Source organism: Callorhinchus milii, unplaced genomic scaffold (assembly GCF_018977255.1).
Source record: "Callorhinchus milii isolate IMCB2004 unplaced genomic scaffold, IMCB_Cmil_1.0 Scaffold7, whole genome shotgun sequence".
Classification (NCBI taxonomy): Eukaryota; Metazoa; Chordata; class Chondrichthyes; order Chimaeriformes; family Callorhinchidae; genus Callorhinchus; species Callorhinchus milii.
In genome coordinates this window covers 13,853,794-13,871,649 of record NW_024704748.1, presented here as the reverse complement: position 1 = coordinate 13,871,649, position 17,856 = coordinate 13,853,794, and the positions used below count along the sequence as shown (strand labels likewise).

The 17,856-nt window shown below is 38.6% G+C and overlaps 1 protein-coding gene across 7 annotated transcripts; it reads right to left on the bottom strand.

Moving 5' to 3' along the window:
- Window positions 1–321: 321 nt before the first annotated feature.
- Window positions 322–17,548, bottom strand: pitx3 (paired-like homeodomain 3). Of its 7 annotated transcripts, none has more exons than XM_042337084.1 (4): window positions 17,102–17,548; window positions 10,444–10,584; window positions 2,860–3,065; window positions 322–1,786 (listed from the first exon to the last, which is right to left on the bottom strand). In XM_042337084.1, the coding sequence occupies exons 1-4, from the start codon at window positions 17,253–17,255 to the stop codon at window positions 1,223–1,225; spliced, it is 1,065 nt and encodes a 354-aa protein (XP_042193018.1). In that variant the 5' UTR covers window positions 17,256–17,548; the 3' UTR covers window positions 322–1,222. The 7 variants fall into 7 exon arrangements, with proteins under 7 accessions (XP_042193018.1, XP_007896109.2, XP_007896116.2 ...); XM_007897918.2 differs by lacking the exon at window positions 17,102–17,548 and adding an exon at window positions 16,265–16,560; XM_007897925.2 differs by lacking the exon at window positions 17,102–17,548 and adding an exon at window positions 16,314–16,560.
- Between the last annotated feature and the right edge of the window lie 308 nt (window positions 17,549–17,856).

Below are 17,856 nucleotides of genomic sequence, written 5' to 3'. Positions count from 1 at the left end.
TGAGTCAACGTTTTGGATTCACGACCTTTTGCCAGAACTGGGGCATGTTGGGAGGGAGAGGCTTTTAAGGGCTAACAGAGAGGGGAGGAGGCAGGGTAAGGAAGACAAAGGAGAAAATGGGGTAGAGGACAGGGGATGATGGGTTAAAGAGGTGTTAATGATGCAAAAAATATTTCCAGAATCATAATTTAAGGGGTTGGAGTTACAATATATGGGTGTAGAAGAATGAGTATATTCTAAAAGTATTTGAAAGTTTTGTAAAAGTTAAAGCAACACTGTGACCACGTCCCACTGACTTTCTATAATAAGATAACATACGCAGAAATTGTAGAATCTGTTTATTAAGCATTAGCCAGAGTGCAAATCAAGCTTTCTTGTCCATAAACTTTGGCCTTCTTGGAGAATATTGCGCACTGTATAGATTAGAATCAGAAATTAGAAATGGCATTGCCGTCAGCTTCAAGCAAGGAGTCAAACAGTTACAAATATTAAGAACGCAACAAATTAAAAACCCACAGGAAATAATATATTACTTGCTGCAGCAAATCTAAGATCACAAGATACACTGCAAAAAATGGGGTGTAAAGGAAAACTGTACATATATGTCTTATAATTCAGGTAAATAAATTTAGTGTTCTGCTGAACCAAATTCTGGAAAGGTATATTCAAAAGAAAAAAAAATCAGCTTTTGTTTGATTATTGGGGTGCAGGGATAACAGAGACATTCGCGTGCATGTGTTTGCATTATTGAAATAATCCACAGCAGGTTAGCCTTTACATTTCTAATCTATATTTACTCATGGCGTAAGTGATCGTAGATCAGCTGTTGGAGGACATGCCTTTTACTTTTCAAAGTACTACTTTATAGATTATTATATCACATACAAAAAGAAAACAAAAAAGTTCATTATATACATCATATCCTGCATTACAACCGGTAGGTCCCCTATAAGCCAGAGTTGTAATGGTCATGCATATTTCGAATTGTATATCAACTTGCATTGCAAATAATTATTTGCAATAGTTATCTTATTACATAGATAACAACACTCCTCAATGAAAGCATTCTAAACCCGTCCTCATGAAGGAAAAAAAGGAAATTTATCTTCTCAACGGAACGTGTAACATTTTAGCCAGCGCTGTTAAGGACTGGTGATATACATTGATGGGTGAAAGGTTATATATTTGGGGTTAAACAGATTTTTTTTAGAAAACATTGGGTTCATACAGGTCTATCCACAGCATATTGACACGGACTCAGGTTGGAAACTGGGTTCTGAACTGCTGGGTAGCCAAAATTTGCGTGTTGCTTGGCTTTAAGCCTTAGACTGGCCAGGCTGGAATTACATGTGTCCCTGTACATGTAAGGACCTGCAGAGGATGCATAGGGGCAAGTGTTGGCTGGCACGGCAGAATTGAGTGAAGGGTTGTTGAGGTTGTTCAGATTGCTTAAATTATTCAGATTGGAGCCTGGCACTCCGGTCACAGCTGATGGGACCATGGAGGTCGGCATGGTCATGGAGGTGATGGAGCTGGGGGGTGTGAACATGGGCTGCGAGGACAAGGGGCTGACGTTCATGGAGTTGAAGAATGGAAAGCTCTTGGCTGATAAAGGGCTCGTCGTCAAGTTTTTGGTCGCCCAGTTGTTGTAGGAGTAACCTGAATACATGTCATCGTAGGGTTGCATGAGTCCGTTGAACTGTGCCCCAAAGCCATTTTTACACAGCTCTGCTTGTTGGTTCCGTTCCCTTTTCCTCCATTTTGCCCTGCGATTTTTAAACCATACCTGGATCACAAAAGAAATATTTTAAACTGTAGCTTGCTTTATGCATATACAACACATTTACATAACATACTGCTTTAATGTCATAAGCAATTAATTGGTCAAATTGAATCATTTCAATTCATGTAAGTTTCCCTTCTCGAGAAAAACGTATTGCTTCCAATTCATGGACATATATGATTTCAAGTTCATAAATGTAGCCATAAGTATGCGAACATAATATACACCGTAAATAATCACAGTAAACATAACTCAATTTGCACAAATTACGCTATGCTAAATGAAAAGCAACTTTAAAAAAATGAGCCTGTGAAATTCAGTTTACATAATTTTGATCAATGCATGATTTTTGCTTATAAAGTGTTCATCAAAATAGCAAAGTGAGGAAAACATTCACTTAAGTAATGTTGGGTTGTCACAGGTGTACAATTCCAAATATTTGACCGTCTGTATTTATAAGGGTAATATTGCTTCATGGTATTGGTCGTAATGTTTAGAATACACTACAACAATACATCGAAAACTTTACTCTGAACTTGGTTGTCCTCTTATTTAAAATACACCGTTATTAATGGAATTCCATCATTAAATTGCTTATTTCATACCCAACTGCTGACAAGAAACGCCCAGGGTGTAATACTCATTTAACAGTCACTTTAATAACTCACGCTACAATAGTATCACAATTAAATGCACTGTCCAAAAATATAACTTTTCACGCATTAATGTATCAAGGAGTATGAGATGTGTAAAAGTGTTAAGTTTAACTGTCTGGACCATAAACATATCGAATATTTGACGATCATTAAACACTGGTTTCTTCGAGCAATTCTACACTTCATACAAGATCTGCAAATGCATATTAAGTAATGAAGATAAATGTAAAGATTGGGTTATTAAAATTCTGTTGGGCTGTTCTGTGTGTGTTTCCGTTTTGCAGGATTGCCAATGAATCCATCAAATGAGTCATAGAGAAACTGAGCAATTAAATAGTTATTATAATTTTAATTAAATCGATTACCAATTTCCATTCCAATACTAAAAAAGAGAATGATTAATGGAAAACAGCATTTTACCCTCACTCGTGCCTCAGTTAGATTTGTCCAAACAGCGATCTCCTCCCTGGTTGACATGTCAGGATATCGGTTTCTTTGAAAAGTTGCCTCCAGTTCCTGAAGTTGTTGACTTGTGAAATGTGTCCTTTGGCGCCTCTGNTTTTTCTTGATGGAGGGATCTTTTGAATCAGAATCGTCAGTCTGAATTTGCTGAGATTTTTCATTGTCTGCAAATAGAAACACGACGCCCCAATTTAATCTAACACCTATTCCTCAACCTTCAGCTTTAAAACCGAGCAAATTCCAAAGTTATTCAAGTTATCAACCGAAATGAAATGACAGAAATACGAATCTGTTATTATAAAAATCGTTATTATAAATAAATATAATCAGCGCGCTTCAATGATGTCACCAAAATTAATCCTCTATTTTGTTCATCCAGTATACTAAATCGATTATTTCTAATATAATCCAGATATTTTCTGTGTCAACGGATATACAGGTCTTGCAAAATTCGCATTATTTTCGCTAACAAACTTTCAGAAGCATTGCAAAATGACGTGTAACGCGAGTTGATCATGCAATGATAGGATGAATCAAGGCGAGAATGACTTTCATATCTTGTCTTTCGAGTTCAACGAATGGGCTGAATTCAAGCCAGAAAGAGAAATATGTTAGAAACAAAACTAATCTGTTCAGTACTTCATCTCTCTTTTAACTTTTACTTTTCACTTTGTGTTTTCGACTATGTTCATCCCACATTCAGGCGAGAATCAATGGGTCTGTAGAACCCCTTTATGTTTCTCATGGCATCATTTCAAATGTCGATTTAAAGTAGATTAACGAAGGGTAAACAATATTTCATTTTTTCACCTCCGCCTTTTCTTTTTCAGTTGTGGCTTTTAATAACAAATATATGGGAAGAGAGAGAACAATAGTAAATACAACCTTCATTTGTAACATTCTGACTCGATCTTGTGTCCTTGTACGAAATAGATTGTTTCCCATCCAGGAGCTATTTTCCCTACCTGTATATTGATTACTTGAGGTCTCGGAGAGATTCCTCAGTTGATCAATAGAATGATGGTGTCCTGTCAGGACTCGAACCGAATGAAGATTTGATGACATTGCAAACCAAATCTCGAGTTATATAATCCCAAATCGAGTTTCGCCACAACCCAAACGGTTTGGCTTTCAATATGTCTTAAAACGCGTCTTGTGTGCTATCTTTTCTCAGCCAGTAAACCTCTCCCGAGTCCTGAGACCGCACAGAGGGCATCAATTTCGTTCCAAGTAAATCCCTGGATCACACTCGCTGACAAGGGTTGGTATCAGATAGGGATAGGTCGCCGCCTTCTCTTTAACTCTTGTTTGTTGGAGGCTGAGCTTTTGGGGCAGTTATAAATATGGAATGGGTGAACCTTCAGACCCTCCTTGTTTTAAGGCCAATAACGTCAAAGCGATTTGCCTGTGATGCAGGTTGTAAACTGACACAGGATGGTTGTCAGAAACCCCAAGCATCCTCAGAGAGAGAGAGAGAGAGACAGAGCATCCGCAACAGACAAAGGCAGACAATTCAGAATAACCAAAGCACCCAGGATCTTATTTTCAAATCTGGGAGGGATTAACTGGAGATGAATGGGACGAAACAAAATGCGTCCAACCCCGATTAGATTTCAAAAAGATGTATATTGTGAGTTGAGTTTTTAAAGGTTCTAACATATCACGGTTTAATCTTTCTTCCATGTACTTGCCACCTGGTGTGCTTCTTCACTGTTTGAGTGGGTTAGTTTAAAATGTTGATTTGCCAAAATTGCGTAGTTCGTTGGGGTGGGAGTGGGGGAGGGGTAGGGGAGAGGGTGGGGGAGGGGTGGTGGTGGGGGGGAGGTGTTGGAGTGAAGCACTGTATTCCTGAGTGGTTATGTCTTTAACACATTATGCAAAATAAGGAGTGTAAAATGTTTGCAATTACTGTACTGGTTCCATCTTGATCATATTTCTTGCAGAAATTATTTCATATAAAAGTCTGACTTATTATTTGATAGGCAGTATTAGTATTAGGTCCCTGGAAAAGTACACTGGGTAAGCAAAAAAAACTATCATTATATATAAAATAGAGCACATAATGAAAATCTGGTCTAACTGCTCTCACTGGTGTGGTTTACACAGATGAGATTTAACAGGCGTGACATGTTATTGGTTTTTTTCTATTTCTCAAGTGATGACTACAGTATATCAAAAGTTTATTGTAGGTTCGGGAATGAAATGCTTTTCCTCACGATCCTTGGTTATAAATCTTATGGTAAGTGCCTCCTCAAGTGTTAAATATCGATGAGAAATAATACCAGCACATAAGGAAATAAATCATTTCTGCACATAAGGAAATAAATCATTGAAAATATACCATGTGATCAGAATGGGAAGATGATGTACCCGAGTTTATGTGTTTGTATTTGCGCGGTTGGTATATTTGGGTGTTTTTCGAATTGTGATTAAAGGTCACCGATATGTGGCGAAAATAAAATAGAAAATGGGGTTTTATCACTGCCAGGAATGTCAACAACCAGAGGCAAAGTGGCCGCAATTCACAGACACTACTCTTGCAGTCGATCGGTTAAGGATTTTCTGGTTAAAATTTAATCCTTGTTAAGCAAGCGGATTTTATGGCATCAGAATGCCATGTCATATCAGCAAAAAGGTGCTAAAACGCCTAGTAGATATTGGTTTACGATGTGAAAGTCCTCTTGGTGTCACGTAAAAATGTACAGGTGAAAACGGCCGCGACGCTTCCATCTATACAACTGCTTTCTTTTTTAAAAAAAAAATCTGTTTTCAATTTCTCTCATTATCCATTGTCCAAGATTTTCTTCCGATTTGAACAAGTCAACTGTATTAACGCTGCAATCATTTTAAGTATTATTTACTGCTCCAATTTAAAACTTGTGTGGAGTTAACAGAGTTCAGATGAAAGAAACAGAAAGCTTAGAGCGCATATTAATATCCTTAGAGGAAATCCAATCTCAGTCTTTAGCAACCAACGAGTTAATAAATATGCTTGAGGTTGCACTTAGTATCTGCTTTGTGTGTCTGTGTATATGTTTTCGTGTGAGTGGCGTGAGGTGAGGGTGGATGGGGTTGTTTTAAAAAGGCTCCGAACTGTGGGTTTGCCCAAGACATTGATTATTTGAAAGTGAGAATGAAATGTCTTATTGTTCAATATATGATACTGTTTGGCTCACAGTAAACTCGCCCTGGGGACAGCTCTGGCATTTGTTCATAAATTGACGGTTATTTTAATTCGATTAAAAGTATCCACGTACCAATCTCCCCAAGGTGGTTGTTCACAACAGTAAGGAGCGTGAGAAACATGACACACTTGGTTAAAATGTATAATACTATTTCAATGCAATTGATTCTGTGACTGATAAAATCAGCATGTCAACGTTTACCGGTTAAAACACCGCGCAACAAATTGCTTCAGAAAATCCACAATTTAGAATTTATGTTATTTGTCTGTGAATCACAGGGGCCGAGTTGCACATGGGAAAGGTTCCATTATCTTCTTATTGCATTGAAAATAAAACTACAAGGGCCAACGTTAATATCACCAATATTTATTTATGTCTTACTTTAGTAAGCTTTAAATAATAACTGGAAAATGAAAGCATGGTTAAAGGTCTCTCGTTGTGCTTCTCTGGTTTTGTCCATGTATGTCAATGTCCACCATGTATGGGGGTTCGACGAATTATAGCCAATAAACATAGCAAAACACATTTAGGTGATCGAGGCATGTCCATTTTAAAACTAGCATCATGCAATATAATTTTCTGATTATAGAGCTTGTTTCCCAAGAGAAACAGAACCGGTTAGTGAGCCGAATTTTCATAATGATTATGCCCCCAAATGCATTTTAATTTATTTAATCCATCCACGGCATATAAGGGAGAAATTATCAATATTTATTTTAGTTTGGTCCGATAGCGTCTAGCCGAATTAATGGATGTATACTTCCAACCAGTCCTCCACTCTTCATTTTGCTGCTATGTGTGCTATGTGCATTAAATAGCCACATATTTTTGTTTCAGGAAACAATGTGAACTTAACAAGAGCTAATATATATCACACAAGAGTATTTTATTCAGATTCAGTAGGAGTTAGAATTGGTAATCAAACATGTCTGTTAATTGAGACCTATCCAAATGCATTGTCTGATGCCGAACATTAAAAAAAATAATCAAAATGTTAATTGATTCTATTCGATTTCTTTAGATCTGATTTTTTTTACTTACAATATTTTATTGTTGTGTTCACGTAACTCTTACTGAAAACGTTTCCGATTTTAAAAAACAATAAATATATATCGCCTGACAATTTCACGCGCCATTTCAGCAGCGATAAATACACTATTCCCTTAGCTGAAAAAGTAACTCAATTTGTAAGTTTTGAGTAAGATGGAGAGATGGTGCATTTCAAAGATGCAAATTAGACCATATTATTTTTATGCACAGATTTCAATTCCAAGTCGTTTTCAAGTCGAAAATCAAATTGGTTATTTCTGAAATATCTGAAATATAGGTCACTTAGTGAACTAATGTTTGCACTATAATCAATTACTGCTTTGAAAATACACATTGACTCAGATTTTTTAGAAAGTTATCTTGCTTTCCCTGCAGCATGAAATCAAACAACATCGCCACGGTTTCCAAATAATATAATTCTAAATCCAAAGAGACAAAATGTTGCTAACGCAGCACAGGAAACGCGAAGGTATTTGAATGCAAAAATTCGAATAGAGATTTTCCAACGCAATCAAGTTCCACGTACAAGTGCAATAGTATTAGGGTCATCGACAATTTCCAACAAAAATAATAGTCAATGCCGGTGCCATTTCGCTGTAACAATCCCAAACAAAAAATTACTAACACATGGAAACGACGATCTCAATTCCACACTACTTGTTTTCAACGTTCAGTTTTCTTTGACTGGATCAGCCTCCCTTTTTTTTTGTACCCAGACCTCCACCAAATAAAGATGTGACTGATCTGTCAGTGAAAGATTAGCTTTTGGAAAGTAAATATTTTGATGGTTTTCAAACAGAGAACCCATTGCGTGCCAGATCAGGGCACCGCCAATCCCTTTTTAATCAACTCCCTCCAATTCAATTAAAAACCCTGCTTTCTAAGCCGAGAACTGTAGGATCTGCGCCTTTCTTCTCACCTCACGTCCAAACGCCGGGGTGAGAAAACAAAATCTAAAATTTGTGGTTTACGGATTTTACTGCCGGAAATGACCTGTTCTGATTAAATCTTTGTTGAAATGTACATTTTATGGTCTTCGCAATTTTTGCTAATCCATTTGAAAACTCGAGAGACCACTTACAAAGGAAGACTGCAAACTTCGACCCTGTAAGCAATCTGGAATATACAGACAAGATACAAGGGGATGTAGGAAAGGGCGTTAAGTTTGGCCTTAATACTTAAAGGACATCATGTTTGAAATGTATATCGGGTTTTATGTTGTTGAGAGCGTACATCTTTTATTTTACATCTGTATCTCCCCAGATGTTTGATGAATCCTATAAAATACACGTAAGTATTGCTATAGGATCGAAATGCAAATCTATCTCTGTTTTGGAGCGAGGGCTGTCTTTTGCTTCACTATGACCAGAGTCGTACTCAAGTTACCAGTTTGGACTTTTGTCAGTGGTTCAGAAGTTCTCAATTATTTAAATAGAAACGCTCTTCATATGCTTAAAAAGTAAAACTCGAGATGAATATTTTCAAAATGTTTCAGAAATATCATCACAAGTACGAAAGCAAAGGTTCTTCTTTGTAATTGTTTACGCTTTGGTTTAAGTATAGCTGGATGATTTGCATTTGACACCCGTTTAAGCCCCCACACTTGTGTACGTGGACATATAATGAACTTCCGGGAAATCTCCCCTGCCAAATTTAATCGGAAAATCTTTATGAATCTCTGGGAATTACCAGCAGGTATTAAATAAATGTAATTCAATCACGTTGTTCGCGTATGAATGAAGTAAAAAATAACTTAAAAAAAAGCAAGTTCAGAATTACGCTTGACAGATCCCACATCAAGCTTATAACATGTCCTTTTGCACCACCCATGATTTAACTTGTGGTTGAAAGAAAATTTACGGAAAATCCTTCAATTTTTGCTACAGTTTTATTTCATCAGAAAAAAATGTTGGATCCCGGATGTATTGTCAGACTCGAGATTAAAATATTTATGTTTTTAACTAGGTTCCTAAACAATAGGGTGGAAAGACAAATAAGTGCTAATATGTGTTTGCATCTCTCCCTACCGAGGGTTTAATGGATATTTACACAAACAAAAGACATTCTGGCTGCACACTCATCTGTCCATGAATGGATATCTTTAAAACCTAATTCTCACAAATAAGTTTCTCTTTATATCATGAGTATAATTGCGCCATATTGATCCTATACATGATACAACGATCATTAGGTGAAAATATGTGATATGAAGACATATATGTATATAATATATGTATGGTATTTACAACAGCGATGTATATATCCGTAAATGACATCATAAGTATGTATTTTCATCTTTAAAATATTCTCAGCTTTAAAATAAAAAAAAACACGAAATGGCAAGTGAGATACTAACTTTCTGCAACCTTCAGAAAACTGCCAAACAAAATACTTCAATGACAAAATTGTTGAACTGTTAACACGACTTCCCATCCTCCATTACCAAGAAAATGTGCGGAAGATTACAGGATGTATAGTTTCTGAGCAAATTGAACATCACGATCCAGTTACTCAACGAAAAGAGTGAATATTTGTATTTACCGTGGTATTTCAAAGTTTCATTTTATTTCATACAAGATTTGTAAATTGGCAACTCTTTCAAAATCGTTTATCATGTTTTATAAAGACTCTCTGGCAATAATGGCTATGTATAGGATTCCTCAGAAATAATCGAACATATTTTGACCTAATTCTTAACTCTGATATATACCGACATGAGTATGACCTCAGTCTGAGATTGCCCTGGCCAACAGAAAAAACAATCCTCATGTATTGTATTGAAATTCATTTTACAAACTCAACATTCTGTCACGTAACCTTTTTAACATGCTTGAACTTACCGTTTGCAATCTTGTTGGCCAGAGTGGATGCTCACTGAGAGTATTTTGAAAAACGATGCCCCTTGATTATTTATTTCTCTTCATTTTGCAAACATCAGCAGCGAAATATGGACCGATAAAAGTTGCACAACAATAAAGACAAGCCTCCTTGCAGCCCTGATTCACTAACCAGCCGCTGGAGGTCGCTGAGGTTACTGGAGCTCGCCACGTTGGATTTCATTGATAGAAACTGCCTTTCCTCATCTGCTCATTTTTCCCATTTTTCTCTTGATCATCGTTCTCCCTGCTTTTTTCTTATATGTGTGGCTTTAACCAGTCAACTTTCTACAAGATCAGTCAAATGTGTGTCTCTTTACAACCTAATTCTTTACATCATCTAATTGTCCATATTACCTCTGTCCCCTCCTCACCAGACCATGCAGTGAGTGAGTGCACTGCCATTTCAATTTAGAAGCGAATCAACTCACCGCTACTCTCGTGTTGTGTTTTGCAGATCTTCTCTCGTTGTGGGGTCCCGGAGTCTGACAGAGTCATAGGACTGTGGTCCGGAGCGTCCGAATCGGTCAAAACCCCGTTCGACAGATTATATTCCATCCGAGGAGCCTGAGCTGTAAAACAATTCACATCCATTTGAATTCATTTCACCACATCTCGTCTAAACAAAGACTTCTCTTTTTTTTCTAACAGCAAAATATCTGCGCAGATGCAGGATTTTAGCAAGGACACGGCTTATTGTTTTTAATATACCAGGTTATGGTTGTGATGTGAATATTTTCATGTGAGTACAGGCCCGTTTCGAAAACTAAAATACTGCTTAGAGTACTCTGTAATCGTGTTGCAGTTGTAAGTGGAAGGAAGCATGGGTTTGTTTATAGGTGAAACTTTATTTTACCTTTATTCAGAATAAACACAACTATACCACATAACACTGTAATACATTGGGACGTGTGTATTATTGAGTCGCATTCTATATATTCACTTAAAATCCTATCAATGGAAGAACATGCGTATTATAATTAGTGATCATTGGCATTTAAAACAAAAAATTGCACAGGGCACTATATACAAATGATCTAACAAATTATTGCACGGCAAAAGGTAACTAAAGAAACACCATGATATTTTTGTTTAAATACGCTGAGAGTTAGTTCTCTGTTCTTGTACGGTGCTAACCTGGACTAACAACATCACCAACAACTTGCAATTATATAGCGCCCCGTATTGTAGGATAACGCAGCAAGTGAATTTGGAGCCCACCTCAAGTCAATCACTAAGCTGATGGGTTTCACTCTTTGTTAGACGATGTCTTGAACATATACTGTAGATGAACATTTAATTATTTTACTAGGTGACAATTTGTCCAGGCAGTCCACCACTTAGTGACTTTAGCATGGCACGTTTGTGCACAGTAATTCACGCATACCTCCAAAATAACAAGCGATTTTTGAATTATAATCTTAATAAATCATGTAACTTTCAAACAATCATCGACATTGCTGATTGTCTATCTAAATTTAACCACTCATTTGTTTAAATTTATGTTTTTCTGCGAGCTAAGGATTATATCATGTAATTGGATGTTTGATTGAATAGCTTAAATGCACTGGAAACATTTTCCCATGATATTTCTATTTTGTTTTTCTTGTTTTCTGGATAAGGGTGAAAGAAAAGGATGGATATTTGTCCTGATTTAAAAACCAATATAACAAATATTCTGGGCCATATATTTCAACCTCCATACAATCAAAGCACTTGTATCATTGTAAACACATCTAACCAAAGACCATCGCACTGAAAGTTTTATGTTGCAGTTATACTGCACAATGTCTGTTGAATCAATGCTAAAAGTCTACTACATCTGTTTGAGTTAGATGAACTGACATCGATTCGATTTGGAGTGTGGTTCATGAAAACACTTCCAGGAAGTCGTTTCAGGTTCGAAATCAATACACACACTGCAGTCTCACTCCAGCCTAACCCCAATGTTTGCAAAGCCAATTTTTAAACTTTTTTTTAAAAACGTTCCTTGCAAATCACTAAATCACCATTAAGGTTGTTTCTAATGTTGTGAGAAAGCGAGAGGTACTCACTTCCAGCTCCTTAACCTTTTAAGAAAACATTTGGCATTTGTGGTCGGCTAACAGAACTCTATGTATGCGCTTCCTTGCTCGTGTAAAGAGATCTGCTTCACTTGGAATCAAACCCGGATAAGAGCGATTTGGAGCTGAAATTGTGACTGCAGTCTGCTGGCTACAAACCACCAATGTAAATCGGAAACAGCAATGAATCAGTGCCGTCGGATGACATACTTGGGAGGGCCTACACACATGCAATGGGGCATTGTCTGCAAAGACTTTGGATAGAGTAAACAGAGAGGTGGAATATTTTAAACATGCACTGGCTAGATTTTTAAAATTAAATCGGAGGCCCATGGTGTAGAACAGCACTTCCAAGGTTGAAAAGCCGAGCAAAAAGCAGACAGTGAAATAAATCGTGATCGTCTCCAGTAGTTCCTGGAATCAGGTGCTTCCATCTGTGACCAGAGACGCGGCTTTGCTTTTACACAACCTTATAATTCGTCCACCAGAGAGGAGGAAAAACATAAACGCGCGGTGAATTAATTCCTTGGATTAAGATTTGATTAAGATGTGTGTCAATTTGCCGTCCCAAAACTTATTAAGAGGCGGCAGCTCCCCGATCTGTCCATGTATATGGAGGGAGCAGATGGAATTTTGGCGGAATGTTTGTAGATGATAATTTCAGCTCTTCTCCAGCCATTTGCATCTGATTGCATCTGTCAGGCGCATTTCCTTTCTCCAGAGCTGTCTCTCTCAGGGAAGGGAGGGGGGTCGTTCAGATCATCAACAGCTTCATTTAATTCCAAGTCACATTTATTATCCAATCTGTTCAAATGCATTAATATTCAGCATTGAGCTGGAATGGAGCTGATTCGTGTTTCTCGCCGTTGTCGGAATAATTCAGTGCACTGCAAATCTTGCACCAGTAACCCTCCAATATGTTAAACATATTGAGTACTGTTCAAGGTTCAAACCGAGAAACTTATGAACATGCATTTTGCACTATACGTCCACATAGAGAGAGTTATGCGCCCCAGGGGTACAGGTCCAAGCGGAATCCTGTAACACTTGGATCTTGGTTACCAAAATAAATTAAACTGGTTAATCTGTCGGCACATTATGTGGTAATGAAGCACAAGAAATATCAATTAGACAACTACTTGCAATGAATATCAGACATCCCAGTATACATGTGTCGTGTTCTTCTATTCTACATGGGTTTGCAACATTTCCCCTCTAGTAAAGTGGGCGAGCTGCGTGTTACACTTGGATACCAACTATTTCATGACACGTTGGGATTGAGGAATAATCAAAGTCGAAGGCGATAAAGAAACATGAAGAATATTTCTGCCAGCAGTGTTATCAGTAAAGCAAATTTGCGTTCTGTTGGTAATCTTGCTCTGAGCGCGTGTAGACGCTTGAAACAAACGCTAAGGATTATCTGAAAACTGATGCCTTTGAAGAAGGAACTACACAAAGATTGGGTTCCACAATCAAAATCAACAGCCGAAAAACGTCAATGCTTTTTTTTTCCAAATTAATCAATATGGTATCAATAAAACGTTTGTGTTCTATTGCCAATCAACCATCCGGCGTTATATAATGTTCAGCGCCATCTATGATTCCACTTATAAATGGATATTTTCAGATTGTCCCGTGCGTTTTGTATCTGTCAACGTTTAAAATCAAAATGTATCAGTAAAGAGAAATAATGAAACAGAGCGTGGCCTGTTTTACCGCAAAATTATAAAATCCCGAGAGTTTTAAGTAGAGAAATTCTGTCTTGTCAGTTTAAATCTACGGAAATGTAGAAACCTAGCAAAGACTCAAGTGCGATATTCAAAAACAATATTGCATTATTTCAATGACATTTTCAAATCTGTTTCTGGAAGCATTAGATATATTTAGTGCAAAATTATTAGGTGTTCAGCTATCATTCCTCCAGTCTGTTATCAACCTGAACAATGGAACGTTTTTTTTGTACATTTAGTATTCTTCGTGGATTAAGAAGGGTCAATATATTCCGTTGCGGGGCCGTTACATTTACATTTTTGGAAATACGTACCTCGTATACACGTTCTCTAGTAAGTCATGTTGAAGTTCGCTTGTGCAAACTTATATGAGATAGAAATATTATTCTTAAACAACGCCTCCAGCAAATATAAGTCACACATACAATGGCTTCGCTGTTTTAACTCCCCGCTTTTTAAAACCACTGGCAAATGCACACTTGCCTCAATCCGTTTTAAATCCAACAGCTTGTACATACAGTGCAAGTAATTTCTCCTAAATTACTTACCAGCTCTGCTCGCAAGGCGGTGAAACTCTGAACTGAAAACGATTTATACTGTTCCCGTTAAACCTATTATTCTCTCTGTATAATCGTTTCACTGTTAATTACTCATCATATTTATTTAAAGAGGCTTTCTCCTTGACTCTGAACACTCAAATGTCCGTTGATCTCCAGTGCTTTCTCCAACTAGAATGATCCCCCGCGCAGCAAACAGACTGAAAGTTTGTGAGTCTTATACAGAGTCTCCTGTGACCATGGTGCACCTGCCAGCCATCAATTTCCCACCCAAACCAACGGCACAATCGTGAAAGATTTCTTTTGTTCATTGCCCGGCTATAGAGAGCGAATATTTTTGAGAGGCACTTATTCTTTCTCCGGCCTACACAGACTGGATTTTAGGATATCAGAAACCAAGCCTACTTCTACTTACATGTATCACCCTTTCCCATGGCACGTTCACATAAAGCGTAAAGTACTTGCTGGTAACCTTCAATAATGCGAGTGCAGTATCCTTTACACCCCAGCAAATTAATTACTTGGAGGAATGCAAAAATATTTTAAAGTGCTCTTGACATTGTTGGAAATGTTACGTCGGTTTCGAACCATCTTTTTTTAAAAAAAGACGTTTTGACGTCTTTTTGTTTTTAATTAGTTTTTGATAGACGAGGCAAAAGACATATCTTGCAGAAAGGTTTCATTTTTCACTTCGGGACGTTTGCATTTTTTTTAAGACTCCGGTGGGCTCGTACCTGAACAGCAATGCATTTCTGATTCTAGGATTCTTGAACAATACGTGTTCAGATGGCAGATTGTATGTAGATGCCTTCTTGGTTAGAAACAAGTTGGTACAATTTCAAGAACATGTCACTTGTACACTGGCGGTCTTTGAAATTCACAAAAGCTTAAAGGTTACATTTGTGATTTAAAAGCAAATTATTGAAAAAAAATCATGGTTAGGTTTTATTACAAAAGGCGTTTTTTCATGTTATGGTGCTTACCAACAGGTTCTCGTGATTTAGACCTGTGTTTTACTGTCGCACTGTCGATACATTTTGAAATACATTTTAAATTGGTTAAGTTTTGTGCAGTACAATACTTGGAAGGAGCTCTTGCAGTTACCCTGCCTTCATTTTTAAATAGCTGAAAATGGGAGCTCTAGTTTCAAATCTGTTCCTTGTTAAGTAGTCGAATAATTGTACGAAGTTCGTAAAATCGTTTCCTTCCTGCTGCCACCATATATTTTGCAAAAAGGTATTAGACCTGACACGCGGAACCAATCGCCGTGGCCTTGCCAACATTCAAGCAATAAAAGGCAGGAATTTTTTTTGCACACAGAAAACAAACGTAATCCATTTGGGAATATTTGCTCAAATTCCACACGCTTGCCAAAAGAAGTAAATTCACCTGCAGTCTAAATGGGGAAACTATCCCGGCAGATTAATCATTCTCAAAATATCCCCCTGTTAGCAAGCCTTTAATACCAAGCATAATCTGAACAGAAGGGGAGAGGTCATTCAGGCACATGAGGTTTAACGTTGTGAATCATGGACAATCCCAGTCCTGTTGGATTGCAGTGCTAATAGGGTCTCACTTCAAAAAGTTCGGAAAACAATGCAACAAACCGTGAATTCAAACACACAGCAAAATGTTAAACCGTACACAGGTTACATAAATCACACGTTGCGATGCTTCACGGAAGATTAGCGGCACCGCATTTTTTTTCTGGTATTTTTCGGAAACTTCTTATTCGAAAGCACAGATAATCGAACGATTAAAAATAGAAATGTGGACTGCGTTTTTAATCAAGAAATGTTATCGGACGCAATAATTACGAGCAGTAACTTTAAAAAAAAAACACACAAACCCGCGCTTCTGAAACGTTTATCAATGGAAACAGTCGATACTGCCATCACTTACAGCAAAATCCCTCTTTAAATGAATAAATCCGGGGACGGGATAAGTTTACCGAAGATTAGTGGCTCCTATAGCTGTCAAAATTAGAGCTCCTCGGAAAAAAAACTCGCGGCCAGGTCTTTGCAGTTGCACGGAGAGTCTCGCTGAAAAGCAGACTGTGGGATCCCATTTGCTGGAAGGATTGATTTTATGCCAACATCATCGGCAGCTACGAAACGACGCGACCGCTCTGTGCACAGAAGGCCTGCCCACTCGGAGGCACTGTGATGTCCCAACCCCCTCGTTTCATTCAGAACCGCTTAGGAAGACTGGATTGGCCAAATGCACAAACACACAGCGCGGACTGAAAGTTGACAATTAACGAATTCAGAACCTTTAAAAGAAATACCGCTGTGACTATTTCCCCGGACTTCCGCAACTACCTCATTGCACTGTGAACCTTTCGAGCGACCGACTGCAATCTGCCTCCACGCTAACCGGTTCGCGTCTCGTGAAATACATATCACATCATTTGCTCTGAAGGGTTTGTGTGACGTTTAATACATTTTCGCATTCCTCATTTTACAATTGCAGCCGACGAGCGAGGGTTCTGCCTCAGTTGATTAAGTTGTCCCTCAGACGGCAGCTTCCTGACACATTTATTGAGCCTTTTTCCGAGAACGGGGAGAGTTCTGTCCATGCGGATTTGACTTATTCTGCTTCTTATTTTTATTCGCATGGTTTGCTCGGTTTTTGGGGACCTGAAACGTGCATCAACTGTGAAAAATGTTTAGTGACTCCCAGCGATGGTAGTTTACGACCTCGACCTTTCAAAAATTCGCTCCTGATTCACGCAAATACCTTGTGATGTGATCGAACTGTTTTCAGGTTTCACATTTGCGCCAGATTTGCGTATTTGGCACTGGATGGGGCTGGTTATCAGCAAACCCATTCCTTCTCTTTTGCTGCCTTGTTGTTGTTGTTGCATAGACAGTAATAGGATTCCTGGGATCATATGCCTTACATTATTTTAATATGACGGTGAGCGCACCTTTTGCTGTTTTCCCGCTATCACCGTCGGTTTAAACGCATTATGAAAGAAAAAATATAAGCTTTTTTTCTCTCTCTCTCTCTCTCTGGTGCGGGGGTGGGTGCCACGTCATTCTCTTTTTTAAATGTCGCTATGTATTGCACAAAGTTCAGGGTTCACGGTACATCTGCTGCGAGTTCACTGCCAGGACAGGATCGCCAAAAAGGCACAACGTGTACACCACCCCTCCCACACACACAGAGAACACCCCCCCACACACACACAGACCCCCCCCCACACCCCCCCCCCCACACACACACCCCCCCACACCCACACACACAGAGAACACCCCCCCCACACACACAGACCCCCCCCCACACCCCCCCCCCACACACACACACACACAGAGAACACCCCCCCCGCACCCACACACACACAGACCCCACCCCACACCCCCCCCCCCCACACAGACACCCAAACAGACACCCCCCCACACACACCCCCCCCACACACACACACACACAGAACACCCCCCCCGCACCCACACACACACAGACCCCCCCCCACACACACACCTCCCCCCCAC